General features: G+C 43.2%; 2 protein-coding genes across 3 annotated transcripts in view; one reads left to right on the top strand and one right to left on the bottom strand.

The window, feature by feature from the left end:
- The first annotated feature begins 521 nt into the window (after positions 1-521).
- Positions 522-22701, top strand: part of LOC306914881 (disintegrin and metalloproteinase domain-containing protein 11-like) — a 79182-nt gene continuing 57002 nt past the window's right edge. For both annotated transcript variants that reach the window (XM_079492102.1, XM_079492103.1), the window contains exons 1-4: positions 522-1245; positions 4140-4303; positions 16452-16528; positions 17198-17264. In XM_079492102.1, coding sequence (XP_079348228.1) covers positions 1170-1245; positions 4140-4303; positions 16452-16528; positions 17198-17264 — 384 coding nt within the window. In that variant the 5' untranslated portion in view covers positions 522-1169. The remainder of the gene's footprint in view (positions 1246-4139; positions 4304-16451; positions 16529-17197; positions 17265-22701) is intronic.
- On the bottom strand, positions 10278-10715 carry LOC306914882 (uncharacterized protein; the record flags this gene model as incomplete). Its single annotated transcript, XM_079492104.1, has 1 exon — positions 10278-10715. One exon carries the CDS (start codon positions 10713-10715, stop codon positions 10278-10280), a length of 438 nt encoding a protein of 145 aa, XP_079348230.1.

Genomic DNA, 22701 nt, shown 5'->3' with positions numbered 1-22701 from the left:
TTAACACCTGACCTAACTATTTTCTAGACGCCCATTTGATGCCCTCCAAACTTTCCTCAGCGTTGTGTCCAGAGGGCCATCAGGGCCAGGGTCCATGGGCCCTTAATGCTCTTTAAAGCCCAGAGTGTACAAATGCATTACAATGAACGCGGATGACTTTACAGTAAGCCCAGCCCAGGGTGTAATACATTACATGAACACGGATGATTTTACTGTTTTACTTTACACATAGATTGGTGTTTAAGAGATACATCATAAAATACAAACTGTATCGTCGAATGACAAGTCATCTATTTTAATGTAGCCTATTAGTAGGTACCTTATTTTTTACAGTCTATGGTACACTGTAGGTAGTGGTGGTACGCCCCTTTTTAAGAGGTTTCTATATACAATCAAGGCAAAACAAGTACCCAATGGAACAGTAGACGAGAGGGATGGGAGACCGCCCCTGGCGCCCCATCCTCTTGACGACGCCTGCCCTGAAATTAATGCCTATGGTGGTTGCCTGGTTGGCACTGGTTGCATGGGGATTGGGGGGCTTGTATTTTCTTTCTGCGCGCGACACCGCCGTACGACGAAGTATATAAACTGGTCTTAATTCGCCCCCGCTCGCGCGCGCGCATTCATTCATTCATGTCCGTTTGAAGAAGACGAGCAGCAAATCAACTGCAGCGGCCGCTGGCCGAACGACTGGCCGAGGAGAGACGCTCGTCGGCGGACACATTTTCTTAAGACGCACCCCCCGCGAAACGGCTGACCACCATGTCATGACGACTTTTCTGTTCGGGGGACTGAACTGACTGAACCTCCACTACTACATTAAAATGTCCTTTTTATGATTCCCTTCGGAAGAAGCGAGAAAAAGGAGGAGGAGGCGGTTGTGAGAAGAAGAAGAAGATGCGTCTTTGAAGGCACCCACCTCGGTCGGTCTCTTTGTTTGTGCCCGGGTATATTATCAACCACGACCACCACAACACGACCACCAGTGTCCACCACCACCGACCAAATCAAACCAAACCACCACCACCTGTGTCTGCCTCCCCCTCCGTCTTCTACCACCCACCAGCCCACCTGTGTGTGTGTGACTGACTGTCTGACCGTTGTGCATGTGAGGAGGACCGACAAGGGGACTATAATGTGAGAGCCAGAGTGGAGAAGCAAGCATCATCATGCTGGCTGCTGTCACCTGCTGCTGCCTGCTGCTGTTCGCCGCACTGAGCGCACGCTGCCCGGGGGCGGTCACAGGTGAGACACGGAGTCACACTGTGGAGAATGTGTGTTTTTTTTTAATTTATGGTTTTCTACATTTTTCACAACAAGCAGGGCCATTCTTTTCAGCATTTGAGCCACCACGGACCACCATTTGATCACATTTAGCCTTTCAGACCACCACAACGTAGAATGTGTTGTCGTTGGATACGGTTTTGTCCACAATTCCATTCTGTATTGATGTTGGTGCCATTGAGCTGACAGGCAATTCTTTATTGATGTTGGTGGGGCCATGGGAGAGAACACATAACAGCCAAACGTTGATCAAAATAAGAACAATTTTACATGCTCTAAGGTGGTTGCACACTGGGCGCGTTCTCGAAATCCGAAAAACGCGTCCAGTGTGCAACGGTGCAACCACCTTTATTGTGTAGACTTCTTGTAAATTAAGTAGCCTAGTGGTGTTTAACAATAATGTAACTCTTGAGAGTGTAAAATGAATCCAAATGGACCCTGCACTCGCAAGAGTTAAAGATCTAATAAGGGTCCAGCTCTCCATTTAGCTGGAGACCACCTGGAACCCCCTCGAGGACTGCTGGTGTTACCCGGACCACTGGTTGAAAACCACTGCACTAGGGCACATAAATATTTGGTTCTCAGACATTTTCATGACGCCCCAAATAAAGGCAAATTGATATGTAGGCCTATTTGTCCATTGACCACATACGTGTGTGCGCGTGCGCGCGCGTGCGTGCGTGCGCCAGAAATAACATTTACAAGCTTGTAGATAGCGTGCGTGCGCCAGAAATAACATTTACAAGCTTGTAGATAGGCTATTTTCGAATAGCCAAAGTGTAGGCTATAGAATAGTGTCAAAGTGCTATATATGAATTAATTTTGCTGAGGACCCGGCTCAAACCACTTCAAGGACCAATGGGGGTCCCCAGAGCCCACTTTGAGAACTGTGGGTGTTTCTTGCACACAAGACAATGCTTAGTACAATATAACAATCTACACAGTATAACATGTCATGTGTCAACAACATACAGACAGTACATAGTTGGAGAAAATGCAATGCATACAATAACTGAATTTAATTTGAGGTTAAATGTGAACACTAGGGAGTGGCAATTGCCATCATTCCCTGAGACCTGAAATGATGCCCCAGGGACAGGGTTCGAATGGGTGCGTCATTGTGTTGCGTGATTGTGACGAGAACAGATCTACAAGCTCATATAATGAGCTTGTACTATTTGTTCGTGGCAAGCAAGAAGGGCCGGCGACACTATAGTAGCAAGCATACTATAATATTAATCTAGGCCTTTCTTTTTTATGTTATAAATGAATCACATATTCTGTTGGATGCATTTCCACAAGCGGCACAGTGAGTCAGTGACAGCACACTTGTCATGCAGTAACTAAATACTCATACTTGCAATGTCACCCCATGGCTACAGTATGAGAGGAGCCATGTGAGGATTCCCTTGAGGAAATATAAAGTCATTTAAGATCTATTGGCTGGTGGGGTACATTTTTGCCACCACTATAGGCTAACCTCTAAAGCATTTTTGCCCCAGTATATTTTACGGTTAAACATACCAACAGTCAGACCCACCATGAGTCAGACACCCTCCCCAAACCCTAATTTATTTATTTTATTTTTATTTGTACTTTCTCTATTCATTTGGTCATTAAGGTCCACAGAATGAGAGGTCTGCTCTGCCGGAAATATCGCGGAAAAAAATGATGGCCATTTTTGTATACCCCACCATAGACAACCAATATAAGGCAAAATTTCACCATACTCTAAGTAGCATGTGACATGTCAAACTAGGGGTTTTTCATGATTCTGAATCCATTCCAAGCATTAGTCTTGCACGAAGAACATTCCTTGGCCTAAATTCAGCCATATCCACATTTGTGATGACGGCTATCGCCGTTTTTAGGCCAAGGAGTGTTTTTCGTGCATAATGCTTGGAATGGATTCAGAATCATGAAAATCCCCTAGTTTGACATGTCACATGCTACTTAAAGTATGATGACATTTTGCCTTATATTGGTTGTCTATCGTATTGGTGTGGTATACAAAAATGGCCAGAACCTTTTTTCGCGATGTTACCGGCAGAGCAGACCTCTCATTCTGTGGACCCATTCTGAGCGGGAACCCCTTTTGGTGTTTTAACTAAGCATTATGTTATACTTTAGCTATTGAAAAATAGCAGATCTACAAGCTCATAGCGCGCCACCAAATGGCGCGCTACAAGCTTGTACGTAGGTCTGCTATTTTTGAAAAATCGTAAAAATGTGGCACAAATCTTTGAATATATATTCTTTCAGAGCGAACTTTAATTTCGACGTCGGGCCTAAATGGGTTAATGACCAAGTGAATAGAAAAAACACAAATAAAAAGTATCTGTCTGACATCACAGGTTAATCCTTAACCGTTGAGCTTTTGGGCCTGTGGCTCCCCGGCTATAACCTCACAGGAAGCCACGGGTGATTTGTAACACGCAGCATGGGTGATTTTTAACCCGCAGCACGGGTGTCTGACTAATGACTGCAGTAGGACTGTTGGTACTGTATGTCTTACCAACGTATGCACCCCATAAGGGTAGCTGGAGACCTCCTCCAATCACTGCAGATGTGCTAGTTATTGTACTAACGTACTTTACTGTACAGATCGGTTAAATTAACATTATATTCATTCACATAAGGACTGTAAGCTTTAACTTTAACACATTGTGAGATTCAGTGTAGATGGGAAAAGTGGTCAACGTACAGACAGTTGTAACTTGAGTCCAGATCTCTAAAGACTACAGGGCTTTAACACGTATATAACATATAGAAACATAGGTTTTTCAGAAAACTGTCAAAGAAGACATTTGTAGAATCTGGTCTCAGCAGCCCTGTGTGTTAACTTCTGCCTGCAGGTCTGAGTCTGTGGGAATGGGATGGCCAGCTGGAGGCAGATCCACTGTCTCCTGCCCAGGTCGTTGTGCAGCCCAAACGGCTCGTACAGCAGATCCACTCTGATGGCGAGCTGCCCCACGCCCGCCTGGACACCCGGGTCAAAAACCTCACCGCAGGAGTGCAGGTGAGTCTGATACAACATCTGTTCCATAAATAATGCTCGAGAGAGAGAGAGAGTTTCCTTACCAAGCTTTACAAGTAAATTACGTAATGCAGATATTTAACAATAATTTAACTCTTGAGTGATGATTAAATAATAATGATTAAATAATAATGATTAAATGAAACCAAATGGACCCGTTTGGGTTTCATTTTACACTCTCAAGAGTAAAAGATCTATAAAGGTCCATTTGGTTACCGGGATGCACATGCAGAACATTAGACACACCAACAGACCGACATGCAGAAACAATGGTTGGACATGCGGTCGAACATGCGCTGCACCGTGCTTGCGGTTAGGGTTCGGTTAGGGTTTGAGGTAGGTTGTCAGTCTAATGACAGTTGGACCAATAGTATGTCTAAACTAAAGCCTGTACCCTTAGTTACCAACTCTCCATCATTAAGCTGGTGACCACCTGGAACTTGGACCACTGGTTGAAAACCATTGCCTTAGAACCTATAGCTGTGTCAGAGAGCACACAATTACAAAAGTGATTGTGGAGACTGAGAGAAAGCCTCAAACAACGTTATTCCCTCAAGCAATCATTAAAAACTTAAACTTCTCAAGATTGCTTGGATGTCTTGGGGGGGGGGGGCTGAATTTGATAGATATGCCTGTATTGGGTGGAGAGGCAGGAAACACGGAGAGAGAGTGTAGGGGAGTGACATTCAGTAAATGGTAAGGCTGGCTGGAAATCAAACCGCTGTAAGGAATTGGAGCCCATGTGGTATGTGCTCTAACCACTCAGCTATCGTGTCGCCCCAGAACACTAGTGAAAATAGCACATCTACGAGCGCTGTTTGTTAGATCTGACATTTTTGCAGAATTCGGCATGCTGCTCGCCTATTTTTGCCAAATGTTCACATAATTATTATGACATGCCCAGAATTGGGATGCTGGGTTGGGATGCTGGGTTCATGTGGTTAATCTGCTTCTGCAAAGGAAATATTCTCACATCCACTTCAGAATGCAGGTGCGCTGGACAGTAACAAATGAAGGACACTTCATTTGAACAAAGAATTCATGAACAAAAAGCATCAATGTTTTTAATTCGAAAGCATTGACATGACTTTTCGGTCCCTCAGGACCTTTACCAAGAGTGTTTTAGTTAGGCCTATATTTAGCGACATTTGTGACCAATCTGCAAAATAAATGCTTACCAATAGCTTTCCTCACACCCTCAGTTGCAAATTCTGCCCCCTCAGTTTACATTGTTTTACTATATCAAAAGGATGTGTGCCGCCTTGTCATTATCAACTGCCCCCCCCCACCCCCTCAGCCATTTCATCCTGGAGCCGAGCCTGTACTATCACCTCACAATTTGTTCCAACACAACTCCCTTGGGATGCTTTGTGACAGCTGCTGAAAGATGGGGTTCCACAGCTCAAAAACCTATATGCTGGCAACATTTACACATTTTCATTCTGCTTTAAGTACCATGTGACGGGTCAAACTAGCCAAGGTTTTCGTGATTCTGAAATCTGAATCCATTGCAAGCATTTGTTTTGCACGAAAAGCACTCCTTCGTGGGCCTTATAGCCACATTTGCAAATGTGATGACCTCACTATTACCCCATGAGGGATATACGGCAACCAATGTCCTGTGACTGAGTACAGTAGGCTTTTCCTTTTTGAGTGGTGCAACAACTCCCTTACGGAGCTATGTGTGTGGGTGGGTGGGTGGGTGGCTGGGTGCGTCTGAGCACGAAAACAGCATGGTCGTTTTTCACCACCTGTGCGCAACCTAACCCACACACAAACACACACGCACATATTAACTGTATATATGGTGATTTCGGGTGTGCCAGTACAGTAGAGGGACCCCCACACGGTAACTCTGTCATTTCTCAACCGTTTCGGACACGGGGCGGCTCGCCGGAATCGGGCCGGCACCCTGGGTGCGTTCCTGTGGGTCTGGAACTCCCCCCCCCCCGGGGACCCCCACACGGAGTTGCACCACTCACTTCACATGTGATTTTTAGATTCTCATCTGTTCCTGATCATCACACTTTTTTGCTAAACTTATTGTTTGACACATGGATCAAACAGACACAGGCACGCACTCACACACACACACACACACACACACACACACACACACACACACACACACACACACACACACACACACACACACACACACACACACACACACACACACACACACACACACACACACACACACAGAGTCTGTGCACCGACTGTATCAACTTGCAGTCAACTAGATAGCTTAACCGTTTGCCAGCCACCATGTTGAGGAAATCATTTAATTAAAACAAAGGCGTGAAAACCATGGTCTACCGTTACCGTTTGAACCTGAAACGGTCTTGTTTGCAGAGACGTGGCTGTGGTCATTAGGTCAGTAAACGTGTCGTCCAGACGGCGCTTGTCTGCGTCTGTGGTTCAGTCAGTCCAGACTCCAGTCCAGCCACGTTGCAGCAGGTCATTGGACCAAAGACAAGACCAAAGCCATCATCAAGCGTGCATTTGTGTGAACTGTGACTGTGAGGGCACTTGGGTGGGCGCAGGGGTAAGGCCCCTATATATCCACCGTGTAGGGCCCTATTTTCACCCACATCTCTAAACCTCTTTGCCATTTTCTATTATTTTTTGCACTATTTTGAAATACGTTTTTCGGATAGTTCAAGTAGCCAATCTACAAGCTCACAACGTGTCAATGTAGATCGGCTAGTGAAAATAGGGCCCCCGTCGGCGTCAGGGCTGGAATCCTCCCACGATGCCTCCAGCGCGGCTGTCTATGTTCACAGGCAGGGTGGATGCCTCCAGCGCGGCTGTCTGAGTTCACAGGCTGACAGGGCACCAGGTATATCTCCTCACTGGCAGCTAGGGAGGAGCAGTGACGAGACCACACAGACATGTACAGGGAACTCAGGAATTGGCATGAGACAAAAGGGCAAAAACTATTGCCAGTTAATAATAATTAAAAGTTAATTTGCCATGACATTTGCATAAGCAAATATTGTAAATCTTTTCACAGTTCACAGCCACACAGGGGTATGGAATAATGTAAATTTGGAATAATGTATAGTTTGGGTTTATCTGCTTGTTAAATCCTCTGAAATCGACTATATCCATACCATATCCCAAATGGCTGGGTTGATGACCTGCCTCGAACCCACCTGACTGCCAGGCAGCCTCAACAGGGGTCAAGATCATATGCACTGTCCTCAGACCTGAGGTCAGTTGTGGGTGTGTTTTGTGTGCACTCACTCACCTCTCTCGTGCAGTGCGGTTAACATCACCTCCCCCATCGTAACCCTAACGAGAGGCCCTGACAGGTCAGACAATGCCTGGACCCAGCCCCCCCTGTGCCTCCATTTCACCACATTAGATGATATTTCACACCTCCTGTTACCTCCATGACACCGCCAGTCAGCCAGAGGCCGACCGGTCAGTGGATATGATGTGTGACCTTGAGATTAAAGTCTGGAGTCACTCACACAGCCTTACTGGACATGAGACATGAAAATAAAAACCCAATGTTCTTTCCACAAGGGCTGGTGTTTCCACCAAGCCCGGGCTGTGACTGTGAAAATCACTTAACACTTCCACCCAGGCCAGTTGGCAAACTGTACCGACAGCCAACGCTCTATTTTAGCGTTGGCTTATCAAAAATAGCACATATACAATCAATCCAATTTATTTATATAGCACATTTCATAAACACAATATTTCCAAAGTGCTCCACAAAAAATATATACATAAAAACAATCAGGAAAAGCAATACATACACATGTATGTATGTACCGGTATGTACATAGTAATAACAGTACATAGTACCAGTACCAGACTGACACGAGGCGTGACTGCATGACTGACATGAAATGCAGGTTTTCATAGTAAACTGTCACCTATCGTCGCAATTATTCATTATTAAATTTTTGTTTTATTTTGGAGAAATGTAGACCACCACTGTTGGTTGTTGGTTTGTTTGATATGATGGCCACACCAGCAGCAAAACAAACGTGGTGGTAACATGGTGGATTTATACATTTCCAGCACTACATTCTAGTACAAACATAAAGGAATACACGCAACCGGTTAAATTACGTACTGTTTATTAGAGATGCACGATATAGTCGGTAGCGTATCGAAATCAGACATATCAGCCATAAAAATGCCATTTAGTATTCGGTATTGGATCGGTCTAAAAATAATACAGAATATTTTCACCGATATTGATAATGCAATAATAATGTGACCGTCAATGGCTTTGTACTCGCAGAGCAGCCAGTCTGCCTGTCTCTGGGAGGGGGACTTACATCTACTTTCACCAGCAAAACGAGAATTAAAAATACAAAATACAAAAAGGAGAAAAAAATAAAGATTGCAGTGTATACAAACTCAAGCAAACAAGATCATTTTCAAATCTTGGTAGATTAGTTTTATTGTAAAACAAAAATACAGTACCATATACCAGTAAGACGCCTTAAAGCCAAGGTGAGAAGCAAATGCAGGTCTTAAGCAAAGGCTGTACAAAGCACACGGAAATATACACTTCACAGAGTATAGACCACTTGGAATTATACAAATCGTTTGAGGACTGGCACGAGTGAAATCACAACGTGTGTGTGTGTGTGTGTGTGTGTGTGTGTGTGTGTGTGTGTGTGTGTGTGTGTGTGTGTGTGTGTGTGTGTGTGTGTGTGTGTGTGTGTGTGTGTGTGTGTGTGTGTGTGTGTGTGTGTGTGTGTGTGTGTGTGTGTGTGTGTGTGTGTGTGTGTGTGTGTAATTGACAAAAAATACTTAGGCACAAACCAACTATTTTATAAGAACAATATTGATGTAACTAAGAGATTCGACGAGTTAGCTATATTTTTTATATACAGAGATTTAGAAGGAATAAGCAAAAGTCGTGATGCGACATTTCCTGTTTTTTCCTGGTTTAGTCGCTTAGCGCTCCGCTGTTAGTCCGGAACTGAGTAGCTGACACTTTCTGGAGTGGGCGGTAGCTTTACAGGCTTCTGCCGGCGTGCGTGCGTGCGTGCGTGCGTGCGTGCGTGCGTGCGTGCGTGCGTGCGTGTGTGTGTGTGTGTGTGTGTGTGTAGTGGCAAAATGCCTGTGTGTCGTGTGTGTGCAGCATTACATGAAGGGCGTGATGTGACTGGCTTGAGCGTTGGCGTTACAGCGTTACTGCACGTTTGCATAGTAAGTGATGTTTGAAATGAGGGGTCAAGTCATTTGCCATTGACTTGGCCTGAAAGTTTGTACGGAAGAAATTATTCCGTAAAAAGTCCAATAGTCCATAGACTTGGCTGTTGGCCACACACATAACATCCCTGGCGTCACACACAAACCCAGGTGTTGGAGGGACTAGCGCCCCTCAAAGAAGTATACCGGTATATCAAATAATGCAAAAACTTTAGCGGTTTCTACGTTTGTCTAATGCAGGGGTGGGCAACTTTGACAATGGCGAGGGCCAATATATTTCCACACTCACTCCAGAGGGGCCACAGTGCATATTACTGTCGTAGCAAAAATAGCCGATCTACAAGCTCAAAACGCGTCGCAATGCGACGCGTTTTGAGCTTGTAGATCAGCTATTTTTGCTATATTTGAATTGAAAACCTGAATTTTGTTTTTTTTGCTATTTTTGAATTGGAAACCTGAAAAGTAACCTTTTTATTGAATTTCAAATGCATTTAGTTATAGTTATGTTAACTTTATGAACTGTTAACATAACTACATTGGACACAAAAAGACTAACATTTTAATACTATAGTAGTCATTAAGTACTAGTCATTTAATTATAGATTGTAACAACTGATATCAATACTATATCAGTATTCTGATATTAACATGCAGGCCGCATTAAGTGAAGGTGGGGGCCGCATGTGGCCCCCGGGCCGCCAGTTGCCCACCCCTGGTCTAATGGCAGTGTGCACGAGATATGTGGCACTGATCAGTCTGCACATGGCCTTCACTTCGCTTTCACCAGTTGTACGAACTCTTCATAGCTGACTTGTCCATCACCGTCAATATATGCTTCTCTGATCACCTCATCAACTTCGTCATCAGTCAACTTCTCTCCCAGTTGTATCACATGGCGCAGCTCAGAAGCACTGATGAATCCATTACCGTCCTTGTCAAAGGCACGTAACATTTCTCTGATCGACTCCTCCTCCTCCTCGATCTTCACGGACATCAATGTCAGGAACTCTGAAAGGTCTATCACACCGTTGTCGGCTGCATCCACTGCATTGATCACGTACTGCAGTTCAGTACTCCAGACCTGACCCAGAGAACGCATTAGATGACCAATATCATTTGTGCTGATGGAGCCATCACCGTCACTGTCAATAAGTGAAAATACCGCCTTGAACTCTGCCATCTGTTCCTCTGTCAGCTGGTCAGCCATTTTGATCTAGATGTAGTGTAGATGTGGAAGTATCCAAATGTTAGATCCCATGTACAGATTCACTCCCTTGAAGAGAAAATGTCAAAGTTTCTTTTTTGGAAGTGAGGAAGATCAATCAAAGCACAAAACGGGTTCACCTCAAAGTATGTACTGAAATATTTGTGAAACGGAGACTTTTATACTACATTGCAGCCTAAACATTTATAGTTCCTCCCCGAGTCTGTAACTCAGTGTAGCCTATGTGTGGCTAATCAAACAACGCGCACTGAGTGAATCATTGGATCGTGAGATTTGTCACTGTCATTGTAAACTGATTGATTGCTTACCCCCGGCCCCATACAACTGGTTTGTGAGATTAGTTTCCGACACAAAAAGTTATATATTTCAGAAAGTGCAGATTTATAACCGTACTGTATGTGAACAAACATTAGTGTGATTCTGTTAGCCTAGTGACAGTGTGTGCAAAATGATTTGCGGTGAGCGCCACAGACCGGCCAAGCAGTTGCGAGATTAGCTCCAGACAGACACACACATAGATTTTGATGTAGGCCTGTGCGCGCTAAATCACCTTGCAATCGCCTTGAATTGCAACATACATTTGCCATGTATGTAAGACATGGCATGAGGCTTAGGTGGTGCACTTCAAAATAGAAGCATCTGATGCTCGATGCTTTGCAGTGCTTTTGTTTTAAACGGATTGTGTGTATAACTTTTTGGGGTTTTCTGGCTCAAACAAGTGCTCTGATTTTCCTGTGGAGAGTGATGTAAGAGCCAGCAAATCCCATATATGACAATGGGATTTGCCAGCAGATGTCACTGTTTTCACTGTTTTGCCTGTTTTCATTGCAGCTCAAAAGGCTTCACAGACACAGAGAAAATCCCAGACCACAGGAAATCCACTGAATGCTCAAAGTTCAGGTTGTTTGGGTGTAATTGAGGTCATAAAACCTAAAAGAAAATACAAATAAATGAAATATTTAATGACAATACAGATTTGATTAGAGCTTTGCTGAACATTCAACTTTGTTGCCAAAATGAGAGCATAATGTCGATACACAAATGGAGTTATAAGAGTATTCAAACTCAAGGATCCATTATTACCGAGAAAACAAGATCATTCTCAAACCTGGATAGATTGTTGAGGCGACAGCGCTACAGACCGCGCCACCATGCCCCTTATATTGTTAATTTAATTGGAAAACCTTTTTTTTTTTTTTTGAGGGCCCCTCCTATATACAGGTTTAATGTTTATTTTTCCTTAAACAAACATTAAAAACGCCATTGACATGGGAGAGTTTAATGTTTGTTTTGTCTGATAATTACGTCATAAAATATGTATATATAGCGCCCCTCACTTTACACAGGTGTGATGTTTATTTTATGTTTTTTCTATAAAAACACTGAGTACAACATTCATATATCGTATATCTCATATCTTCATTCAGGATCAAGTAGGTTCACAATCACAAAATATGCAGACTTCAGCATTAATAAGGAGAAGGTTACATACACTACAGTATGTACAGCAATAGGGAATAAATCATTTATAGGCCTACCGTTTGTTAATTTCTCATGAGAAATCAGACCAGTCTGAAGCGAGTGGTGCAATAGCACCCCCTATTGGTACTCTAAACATCGGGACACAGGGACATAGTCACATAGGTTGGGACATAGGGACAAAGCTGTTCCTTGGAGTGGTTGCACCACTCAAAAACTATATTTCAGGATTCCAAATTTGAGTGAAGATGTGAGTCCTGTTATTGCTTCAAAACCTCAGCTTTTCCAAATGCAAAACATTCATCAACTCTCTTATCCAGATCACATGCGTTGGTACTAGGCATGCCGCGGTTTACCGAATTTCGGTAATACCGCGACAGGAACAGCCACGGTGTTGATACCGTGAGATTTCCGAGCTTACGGTATTTCAATACAGTGTTGGTGGGCGGCGCATGCTGCGCGCATGCAGTGCAACTCCACTCGCAGACTAAGGCAAAACATTTATTTTCACCACACAGCTGCAGTAGATTGAAAAGTTGCTTCCTACCTTTGAGTTAGTGTTGCTGAAAGACACCCAGATCCAATTGTATATTCCATATTTCCACATGTACTAAACTAAAAGTGTGAACTGTCAACACAGAGGCACGCAGTTTTGAGCATGCGCAGATTGCACTACCTCCAGCGTAGATCACTAGATCCAGCGTGCCGGGTACAAAACGGCCATTAGGGGGAGCCATAGTACAGTGAAATACAGTGGGGAATAGCTATTGATTCATTGATTGAATACTTTATTGGCAGAAATGTAATCAGTATAGGGTACAGTCAAACACATGTCCAAAGGGATCACTGAAAAAAGTCCTTGCTGTCTTGTTTCCATTCGGTTTCAATTCATAATCATGACAAGTCACATGACAAATAACAAAATTTAAATTATCATAAAAGGTCAAAATAAAAAAATAAGATATGTAGGCCTACAGGTTGGGGAACAAAGAAGGGCTTATAAGGAGGTGGGGGTAGTCACTAGACATAGGTGGGTGGGCAATCTTTTTTCTTTTTTTTTTATATAAATACCGTGGAATACCGAGGTATAGGTTATCAATACCGGCACCGTACCGTACTGTAAAATCTCATACCGTGGCATGCCTAGTTGGTACATAGTCTAATTTCCAGTTAAGGAGAATCTTTTTTGTTTTGTTTTGTTTTTCTACAACCATACCCAGAGAAATAGCTTGAGATTCAAACTTATTTATCCCATATAAAAACAAGTTATTTTCAGACGGACAGACAGACACTCCAAAAGACAGAGTGGATGTTAGTGCATGTGAATGTACTTTGAACACACACGCACTCATGTGCATACATACCTGAGCCGTACTGCAGGCATGCATATCCCCCAGTGTGTGTTTTCAGTGAGATAACATTGCCCATCACCTCAAGGCCAATCAAACAATTCTGATTGGATAATGAGATGTGTCTCTCTCACTGTCAAACTGATTGAATCATCAGATCGCAGACTGCAGATTCTGTGGTTCCTGATGAGGTGGTTTTTCTTCATATTTTTCAAAATTGGCAGATCTAAACAAGCTCACAAGTCAACAGATCTTCTATTTTCACTAGCCTCTGTAGTGTGAACACTCCAAAAGAACCCTTCTGAAAGGAACAGTTGTGAAATGTGGAAGTAAACTACAGTTGGTGCAGTTCACATGACCTGTGCATTCAGAACAGAAAGCGCTCCAGGTTCTTCGCCCAGCTTGATAGTGAAAGAAGACTGAGGCCCCATCAGACCTGGTAGACCACAAAGAGAACGACTCATCTTATGAATGAACTGGCAATCGATTGTTCATTTAAAAACACTGTTAAAAAAAAGATCTACAAGCTAACAAAGTGGAAAACAACTCATCTAAAAGTATCAATATTTATATATTTAACGGTCAATTGAACTTGTAGTCGGGCCAATGGCCAGTAAATGGCAGCTAACGGAAAGATTGGTAGAAGCCGGTAATGCACACCAATACACATCTTGTGCAGTGCAAATGTCTGGATACATAACACTTGAAGGAAGTTAAAGAAACCCCACACGCCTTCATCTGGGTCAGCCGTTTGTCATTGTCACATAAATGGCTGTTTCCATTGACTGACTCTTGACCACCGTGGACAGAGCTAGGGGTTTGATTCCTCCATGGTGCCACCGGCCCACCAGCTTTGTCAGGCGCTCTTAAACAAACACAATTGGCTGTGTTTCACGGTTGTGATATCTACTGTATGTCTGTGAAGACATACAGTTCTCAATGGGCCTGAACATTTAGGCTGTACCTAACTGGGCCAGCCCAAGGCTCAGAATGGCCAGACTAATTAGCATAATGTTATGCCCCAAAAAAAACAAAAAAAAACATAAATAAATAAATAAATTCTATGATACATTATTTATATAAGCCTGAGCTGTGCGATGCACCACCCTTAACCAATTAAAACCGGGAAAGCATCTGGTGAGAGTGTGTTAATTTACTGTGTTCCTGTGATTTTGTAGTATCGTGTTTTCCTTGTTTCCAGTTAGAGTTGACTTTACCCCTGTATACCTTATTTTGTAGTCTGGTTTGTCTCCTGGTTTCCTCTGTTGCTTTTGTTACTGTGTCCTGTTAGTGTCTAGCCTATAGTGTGTAGATTGTCTTTGAGTTATACATGCGTTTGGTTAACCCTGTGTCTATATATACTACTATTTCAATTCCTTTGTTAGTTCTTCATAGTAAGTTATAGACCGTGTGTTCCGTTCCTATTTGAGTTTTTGTTAAATAAACTGTTGCATTTGAGCTCCTCTGCCGTTCTGTCTGCATTTGGGTCCTAAACCTCCTGCCTCGCACACGTGACAGGAGATGTTTGTGTGGATACTATGACTGATAGGAATGATATACAGTATAGGACTAGGTTTGCAAGTATCAATTATCTAACCTTTTTGTTGAGTGGTGTAAACCACTCCTACAACTGGCTTTGTTAGTTTACGTGTCTGTCCGTACCAAAAAAAAAATCACACCCGTGTGAACTGAGTGGTGTAAGGTTTTATATAGCATGATCAGCTGTGGTCTGACGTAATGTCTGACGTAATGAAATAAGGTAAGGTATTATGTAGCCTGATCAGCTCTGATCTGACGTAATGAAATCACACCCGGATGTGATTTCACAACTGGCTTTTTTTGCGCAGAGAAAATGACCACGGTTGCTACGGTCATCCAGTTCACCCGGGTGTGATTTAATTACGTCAGAAATTATTTTGAACATAGCAACCATGGTCATTTTTTTATGCACACAAAAGCCAGTTGTAGGAGTGGTTTACACCACTCAAAAATTAGCATGTTTGCTATGGTCACCCAGTTCACACAGGTGTGATTTCAGCTTTGTTAGTTTATGTGTCTGTTCGTACCAAAAAATGAGAATGGTTGCTATGGTCACCCAGTTCACACGGGTGTGATTTCATTACGTCAGACATTACGTCAGACCACAGCTGATCAGTCTATATAAATCCTAAAAGAGCCTAAACACCATCTGTTGGTGCAAAGCTGGTTCTGTCCAAGCTGTTCCTTCTAGCCTGGCTTGGCCAGCCTCATAGCGGGGATTCACTGAAGATTCTTCCCCACATATGAGTCTGGACTTCGGCCATAGGCAGCTTGAAAAGTGGGCGTTAGTAGTTGCCTTGACAGACAGATCCATCTAGCCAATCAGCGTAACAAAAAGCTGACGTCACCACACAGTGCGCTGGTCCGCTCCTCATACCACACTAAAAACAACAAGGTCTGTTATAGTTTCTACTTTATACGTGAGCGAGATATGTCGGATATATGTCAGTCTATATCTGAAATAACTGCTGTTCTTATTGTTTCTGTGTAAAATTTAAACAATGGCTGCCTTGAGGGCAGCCATTGTTGTTTTGAAAGTACTGCAGCATGAATGTTACGTCACCATATACACATGAACTAATCAGAGGCTGCTTTTCCCTGTTGTACGGACAGCCGTTGAAACGCAGTCACTGATTGGCCCCGATCATTTTCTGATTTCTCCAGCTTCCGCATACTCTCTGTCAATGAGCCCGAGTCCAGACTCATATGCGGGGAGGAAACATCAGTGAACCCTCGCTATGAGTCTGGCCGCGCCAGGCTATGTTCCTTCTACTGTACAGAGTGCTGGTGCTCTACGGTTATGTTTTTGAATTAACTGCGTCTTCCTCTCTCTCTCTCTCTCTCTCTCCAGCCTGTCCATCTGGCCCAGATCAGCTTCTTGGTGGAGGCCTTTGGCAAATCTTTTATCCTGGACCTGGATCTGAACCAGTAAATACTCACTCAGTCACTCAGTCACTCAGTCACTCAGTCACTCACTCACTCACTCACTCACTCACTCACTCACTCACTCTAATGGCCTATATCAATATATTTGGATTCCCAATATTTTTTTATATTAAATTACAATAACTAAGGTTATGCACCTGTACAGCATGTCTGTGCAATTTGAGTGCCTTTCCAGTACACTAATCTATAGTGATTAGCTACCAGCTAGTTGGGCCGGGTCTGTGTATTTAGTCTGTGTATTTTTCGGCCATTTTAATTAAAAATGTATATTTGATGATAAATTAAAACTTAAATAGGTATTTTAAATTAAAATATCACCCCCTCTGGATGTGCAGATGAACGGTTATCACCTCTACTCTATTCTGCAGATATCATTCAATGAACCAATTAAATTGGTGTGGGGCTTCCTGTCAGTCCTTCCCTCACTCAACAATAGACATTGTTGCGGTCTTCCGGAAACCTTGTATGTCCAAAACCTTTCACTGTTAAAATGGCACTATTGTACGACAAAGTAGGACCTTAATGAGTAATGAAAAATGGCCAATGAAAAACTTAAAAAGTTGAAATATGGAGATTTCCGTCCGACATGCAGCAATGAAACGCTCTGAATAAGACACCTTCCTCATTGTGGTCTCTCCTCTTCCTCGCCAGTGACCTTCTGTCCTCTAACTACGTGGAGCGTCACTTTGACCAGGACGGACAGCCCTCTCAGAACACGGTAGGACTGACTGGCTTAACCCAAAACCTGCATGTCATGTGCTCAGTTTGAACCAAAAACCTTCATGTCACCTGCTGCTCATTTTTCACTACTTCTTCCTCATAGATGTGTATGTAATTATTATTCTCATGGCACAGTGTGACAGTGAAAAAGAAATTGCCATTTTGCGAAACGTGTGGTGCACCGTGAAGGATTTAGTGGACCACGATAAGAGGTCTTCTGTTAGAAGAAGCTGACATGCACACATGCACGCACACACGCATATGCAGCTTTGTACATTTAGATTAATTGTGTGACTGCTACACATGTATCCTTGGATATACATTCAGGCAGGCAGGCACACACACACAAAATGGGAGGCACAAATTGCTCATATGGACATTTTGTTATCTACATGCTATTGGGGGTGAGAGATGCACACCTCACCACACTCGTAAAGCCTAATTTATGCTCCGTGTTGCGTGCCGAGAATAGCATAGACCTACAAGCCCACAACGCGTTGTGGATGCGACACGCTGTGGCTTGTCGGTCTGCTATTCTCTGTGCGCGGCGACACCCATCACGGAACGGCCAAACTATGAATTGGACTGACTCCATCCCATTTCCATCTTGATTTATTTAGTTTTATTGAATTCCCCATAAATTCACTCCTTGCCTTTGTTGTCTGTCAACCTTTTTATTAGTCCCTGGGCTGTCTCCCCCCCCCCCCCCCCCCACAGCTGTCTTGTAGGGGAACAATCGTGACACACAGCCTGGAGTGCAATTGAATTAAATATGGGGTCATGGCTCGGGGTACACGCTGTACTGTGCTGTAGGTCGGACGTGCACAATTGCACATATTCGTGTCCTTCACAAACCTTGATTTCATCCGTTTCTGCAACGGTTGTGCTTGCTTATTAGTGGACAGTTGACATATTCTTTTTTACAATACAATTGTAAATGTTTTTATTTTGCAATGCACAGCAGTAGTAGAGCAGCAGCTGTTATAAGATACTATTCAGTCTAGTAAAGGTATGAACAGTACTCCCCTTCCACAAATAAAACAGGTAGGTAGGTAGGTAGGTAGGTTGATTGATTGATTGATTGATTGATTGAGCCCCTGCCGAGATCTTTTCATTCTGAGCTTTTATTTTGAAGACCAACAAGGCATGACTATGGACCGGAAGCAAAATCGTCTATAGGCTATGTTAGCCACGATCATTTTATAATTCACACGTAAATATAGTACATTTTGTAACGTAACATTTTTGAAAGCTGAATAAATAAATAGTTTTCTGTAGAAATGTATTTACATCCGGAGGAATTTAAACGGTAACGTTCCATCCACCATAATTAGCCCTTCACTAAATCTCACCCCAAAAAGTGATTGTCCAATGCCAATCCAAATAGTTTAGCAACGGTTGCTATGCAGGTCAAGCTTTCTTCGCTGCTAACGTGCCTATTGGACAAGATTGGGTTGGGGAGGGACTTAGTGGAGGGATAATTGTGGACAATCCCAGGGAACGGCAGCCATTACTGGATAGTGGATTCTCATTCTTCTCACTTAGCACTTTCACTCCAGTTTCCTTTTAAGCTACCTCGGATGTGTGCTGTCTGTGGCATCCTCTATCCTCATCTTTCAGCTGTGGTTAGCCCCTCCTCGATTGTGTCTAAATCTGTTCTGATGTGTGCAATGCCTTGAATGACCTCCGTGTGCTGCGCTAAACATTGCCACAAGCACATCATCCTACTGTTGAGTAGTGGTGGTGATCGAACTAATCAATTTAATCAAATAATAATTTAATACTGTCTATTAGAAATCCCTATTTTGTCATTATAGTTCCAGCCCTACTGTTGAGCATGTGCACCTTTTTGAGTCGTTTCATGGGAGACTGGCCATGTCCATCCTAGGAGTGAACTTGATGCTGCCAGCAGGTCAACTCTTGTGTTTTGTTGCTAGCCAGTGATAACATTGTCGCTTTGTCATTCGGTTTTTTTGTTAGTGTTCCTCTGTGTCTCTCTGTGTCTGTGTCTGTGTCTCTCAGTCTGTGTCTCTGTGTCTCTCTGTCTGTGTCTCTGTGTCTCTCTGTCTGTGTCTCTGTATCTCTCTGTCTGTGTCTCTCTGTCTGTCTGTGTCTCTCTGTCTCTGTCTGTCTGTGTCTCTCTGTCTCTCTCTGTCTGTGTCTGTGTCTCTCTGTCTCTTTACCCGTGCTTTCCAAACAGTGGGCCTTTTGGGTCTCGAACTATAAGCGTTTGGAACCACTGTCCTATCACTATAATGGGTACACATTGCACTGTCCTGTCCCACGTGCAGCCCTGGGTCTCTCTGTTCACTGCCTGGTCCATTTCCAGATAGGGAGGGAGGGAGAGAAATCCTATATGACAGGCAATGAGCTATCCTGTTCCTTCTGACAGGAATAGCTGTTTGGCATGATGCGAGTTTAGTGAAAGTGGAGAGATGCCATTACGCTTACTCGCTTTGTCAAGGTCGAGCATTCCGGGACGCCTACTACACCAGTGGTTTTCAAACTTTTTGTCCCCAAGGCCCAGCAAAGGGCAAGTCGAAATCTAAAGGAACACCCTGTATTCAGGGGGTGTGGACTCTCGAGACTTGGACTCGAAACTCTGGGAAACGAGCCCCGATGACTCGTCTGCCTGCAAGTTAGCATGGTTCCACCTCATTGGCCGTGTGCCAAAAAGAACCGCGTCATGCCCCCTTCCCCTCCTCTCCTCTTCCTCTCTCCATTAAGCTCTGCATCCCACAGTGCAGAAAGAAACATCAACTCCAGCCTCTTTAATTTGATCAGATGTGATGGTGTCATATTCAATGATTCTGTCTGTGGAGGATAAGTGTTTGTGCTCCATTGGTATGAGTATGCAATATCCAGTGGGTTGTTGTACCGAGATGGAGGACGTAGTATAGTTTCAGACAGTGGAGTAAAGCTAACCAAGTACATTTACTTAAGTACTGTACACTTAAGTACAATTTTTGAGATGTATTTTTTACTTGAGTATTTCCAATTTCCAGTACTTTTACTTCCACTCTAGCAGATCTATAAGCTCACAATGCGTCACTTGGAGATCTGCTATTTTCAAAAGATTTTATAGCCTACATTTGAAAACTTGAAATGAGTCCTTTTACTTTTGGTACTTTAAGTGCATTTTGATGCCAATACTTTTGCACTTTTACCCAAGTACATTCTATATTTCGGACTTTTACTTGCAACGGCGTGTTTCTATATTGCAGTATTATTGATACCTTTACTTAAGTAAAACATTTGAGTACCTTTTCCACCACTGGTTTTCAGATACAATGACCTCCAGTAATGGCTATGATTCAATCAGAGAGAGTCACTATCAGTGACACATGAGAGAGAACATGTACCCGGCTCAGCCATTATATGTAATGTCACATTCACAAAGAGGAGATATGTATGAGCCAGGCCTGCAGTCTGTCTAGTCAGTTATTACTGCAGTGCTTCGTCATGTAGTGTGGCCTATTTCACTGCTCCTCAAATGGGGGTATGTGCACCCTTAGGGGCAGGCAGGCACATGGGTAGGTAAATGGGTAAAATACATATCTGTGTAATGGAGATACAAAATCACACCCAGTGTGAAGTGAGCGGTGCCTTTGATGAGTTACGTCCATTAACCCATTTTGGGCGGGAACCCCTTTTGGTGTTTTAAACATTATGTTATAATTTAGCGATTGAAAAATAGCAGATCTACATGAGTGGCGCGCTATGAGCTTGTAGATCTGCTATTTTTGAAAAATCGTGAAAATATTTATTTCAGAAAACTGGAGGATTTAGAAGATTTTTTTATTTTTTTGAGGTCAGGCCTAAATGGGTTAAGGTTTGTAGTCGTTAAATACATTTAAGGTTTGTCGGTCGGTCCCATATGCACATGACCATATATGGGCAAGTCCTGTGCTGGATATAAACAGACAAACACACACGGTCAAATGTCAACTTGGAGCGGCTAGCACCGCTCAAAAGGTCTTAAAGTAAAAAGTCCTTAAATTGTTACTTTAGAGATGTGCAGATACGTATCCTGTAATGGCCAAGAACCCTATACCTGACTGTGTATAGCTGTGGTTCTGAACCAGTGGTACTGGGGGTTCTCAGTGGTTCTCAACTAGTGGTCCTTGAGGGGGTTCCTGGACCGTTTACGCTTGTGTAAAATAAAGTGTGTAAAATGACTGTTTAAAGCAGAAATAACATGCATTTTAAAACTGTTTTTAATATTTAATATCAATATTGTCTATGTCCCTCAGACTTATTTCTAATGGTTTGAGCCTCAATCACCACTCCTAACCAGTCCTTGTCATTTCTTTCTGGACTTTGAAGCAGTTGTAGCTGCAGTACCACAATGTCCTGAGGTGGTGGGGGTGCTGATATGCAAATGATTTAATATTTGAGTCATTATAATACTGATGCTAGATAAAACCAGGCTTTGTTCCATTCCATGCCAGCTTGGAAAATCAACAATGGCGGACATTGTAAACAAAGTGGAAATGCAAATTTGGAACTGAATAAGAGGAATTATACAATGTAAGGTGCTACTGATGACATCACGCATACGACCAAATCAGTTGAGCTGTTCCTGAGAGCAATTTCCATAAAAGCCTGTATATGATTATGATGTGAAACTTGAAAGCCTGATTGTTCAAAATTGCGTATTTGTGGGGATAGAAAACACATATGGGAGCCCAAAAAACACCAACATTTTTGAAAAAGTTTAATTTTATGTTATAGGTCCTTTAAATCTTTAACTATTGAGTGTGTAAAATGAATTTATTTGAGTCCTTTTCCTGTACTGGTTTCCGTGACCTTAGCTAACCGTTCCTCTTTGCGGGAAGTGTGGGTCTGTGCGTCCTGTCCCTTACGTCCTTTTCTCGCTGGCCGTTGGCAAATGCTTCTTCTGGCCTGTCCCTGTCTGCTTGCTGTTTTAGGCTCTAAAGAGGCCTTTTTCTGCCTCTACAAAGGGGAAGGGCAGTGGGCAAGGGGGAACCGTGGCTTATATTCAAGTAAAGTGAAAGTACCTCAACATTTTACTTTACTTTACTTGAGTAAATGTACACATTTACTTTCCACCAGTGATCTGGATGCATGTGCCCATGTGGCCCTGTGAGCGCTGCAACAGTTGGTGGGGAGAGTGGGCTGGTCCTTGATCTGTGGGGGATGGGAGAGTTTAACCAGTGTCCAGTAAGCGGAGCAGAGGACTTGGGTCAAGACCACCACAACATGTCGGCAAGTAAAGTCAGATCCCAAACGGTAAAAGTGGGCCTCAAATATCGACCGTCAGAGTGGACCGAAGAAGGAGATGAACTATTTAAAAGAGTCACATCGTGGGAGAAACGGCCAGAGATCTACCAGCGAGCCATGCTGAAGCAGCCTGTGATAAAGTTACACAGAATAAAGGAGGAACAGATCTACCAGCGAGCCATGCTGAAGCA

This window comes from Electrona antarctica (assembly GCF_951216825.1).
Source record: "Electrona antarctica genome assembly, chromosome: 22".
Classification (NCBI taxonomy): domain Eukaryota; kingdom Metazoa; phylum Chordata; class Actinopteri; order Myctophiformes; family Myctophidae; genus Electrona; species Electrona antarctica.
Note: the sequence above shows the minus strand (reverse complement) of the source record. Positions and strands in the feature narration are given on the sequence as shown.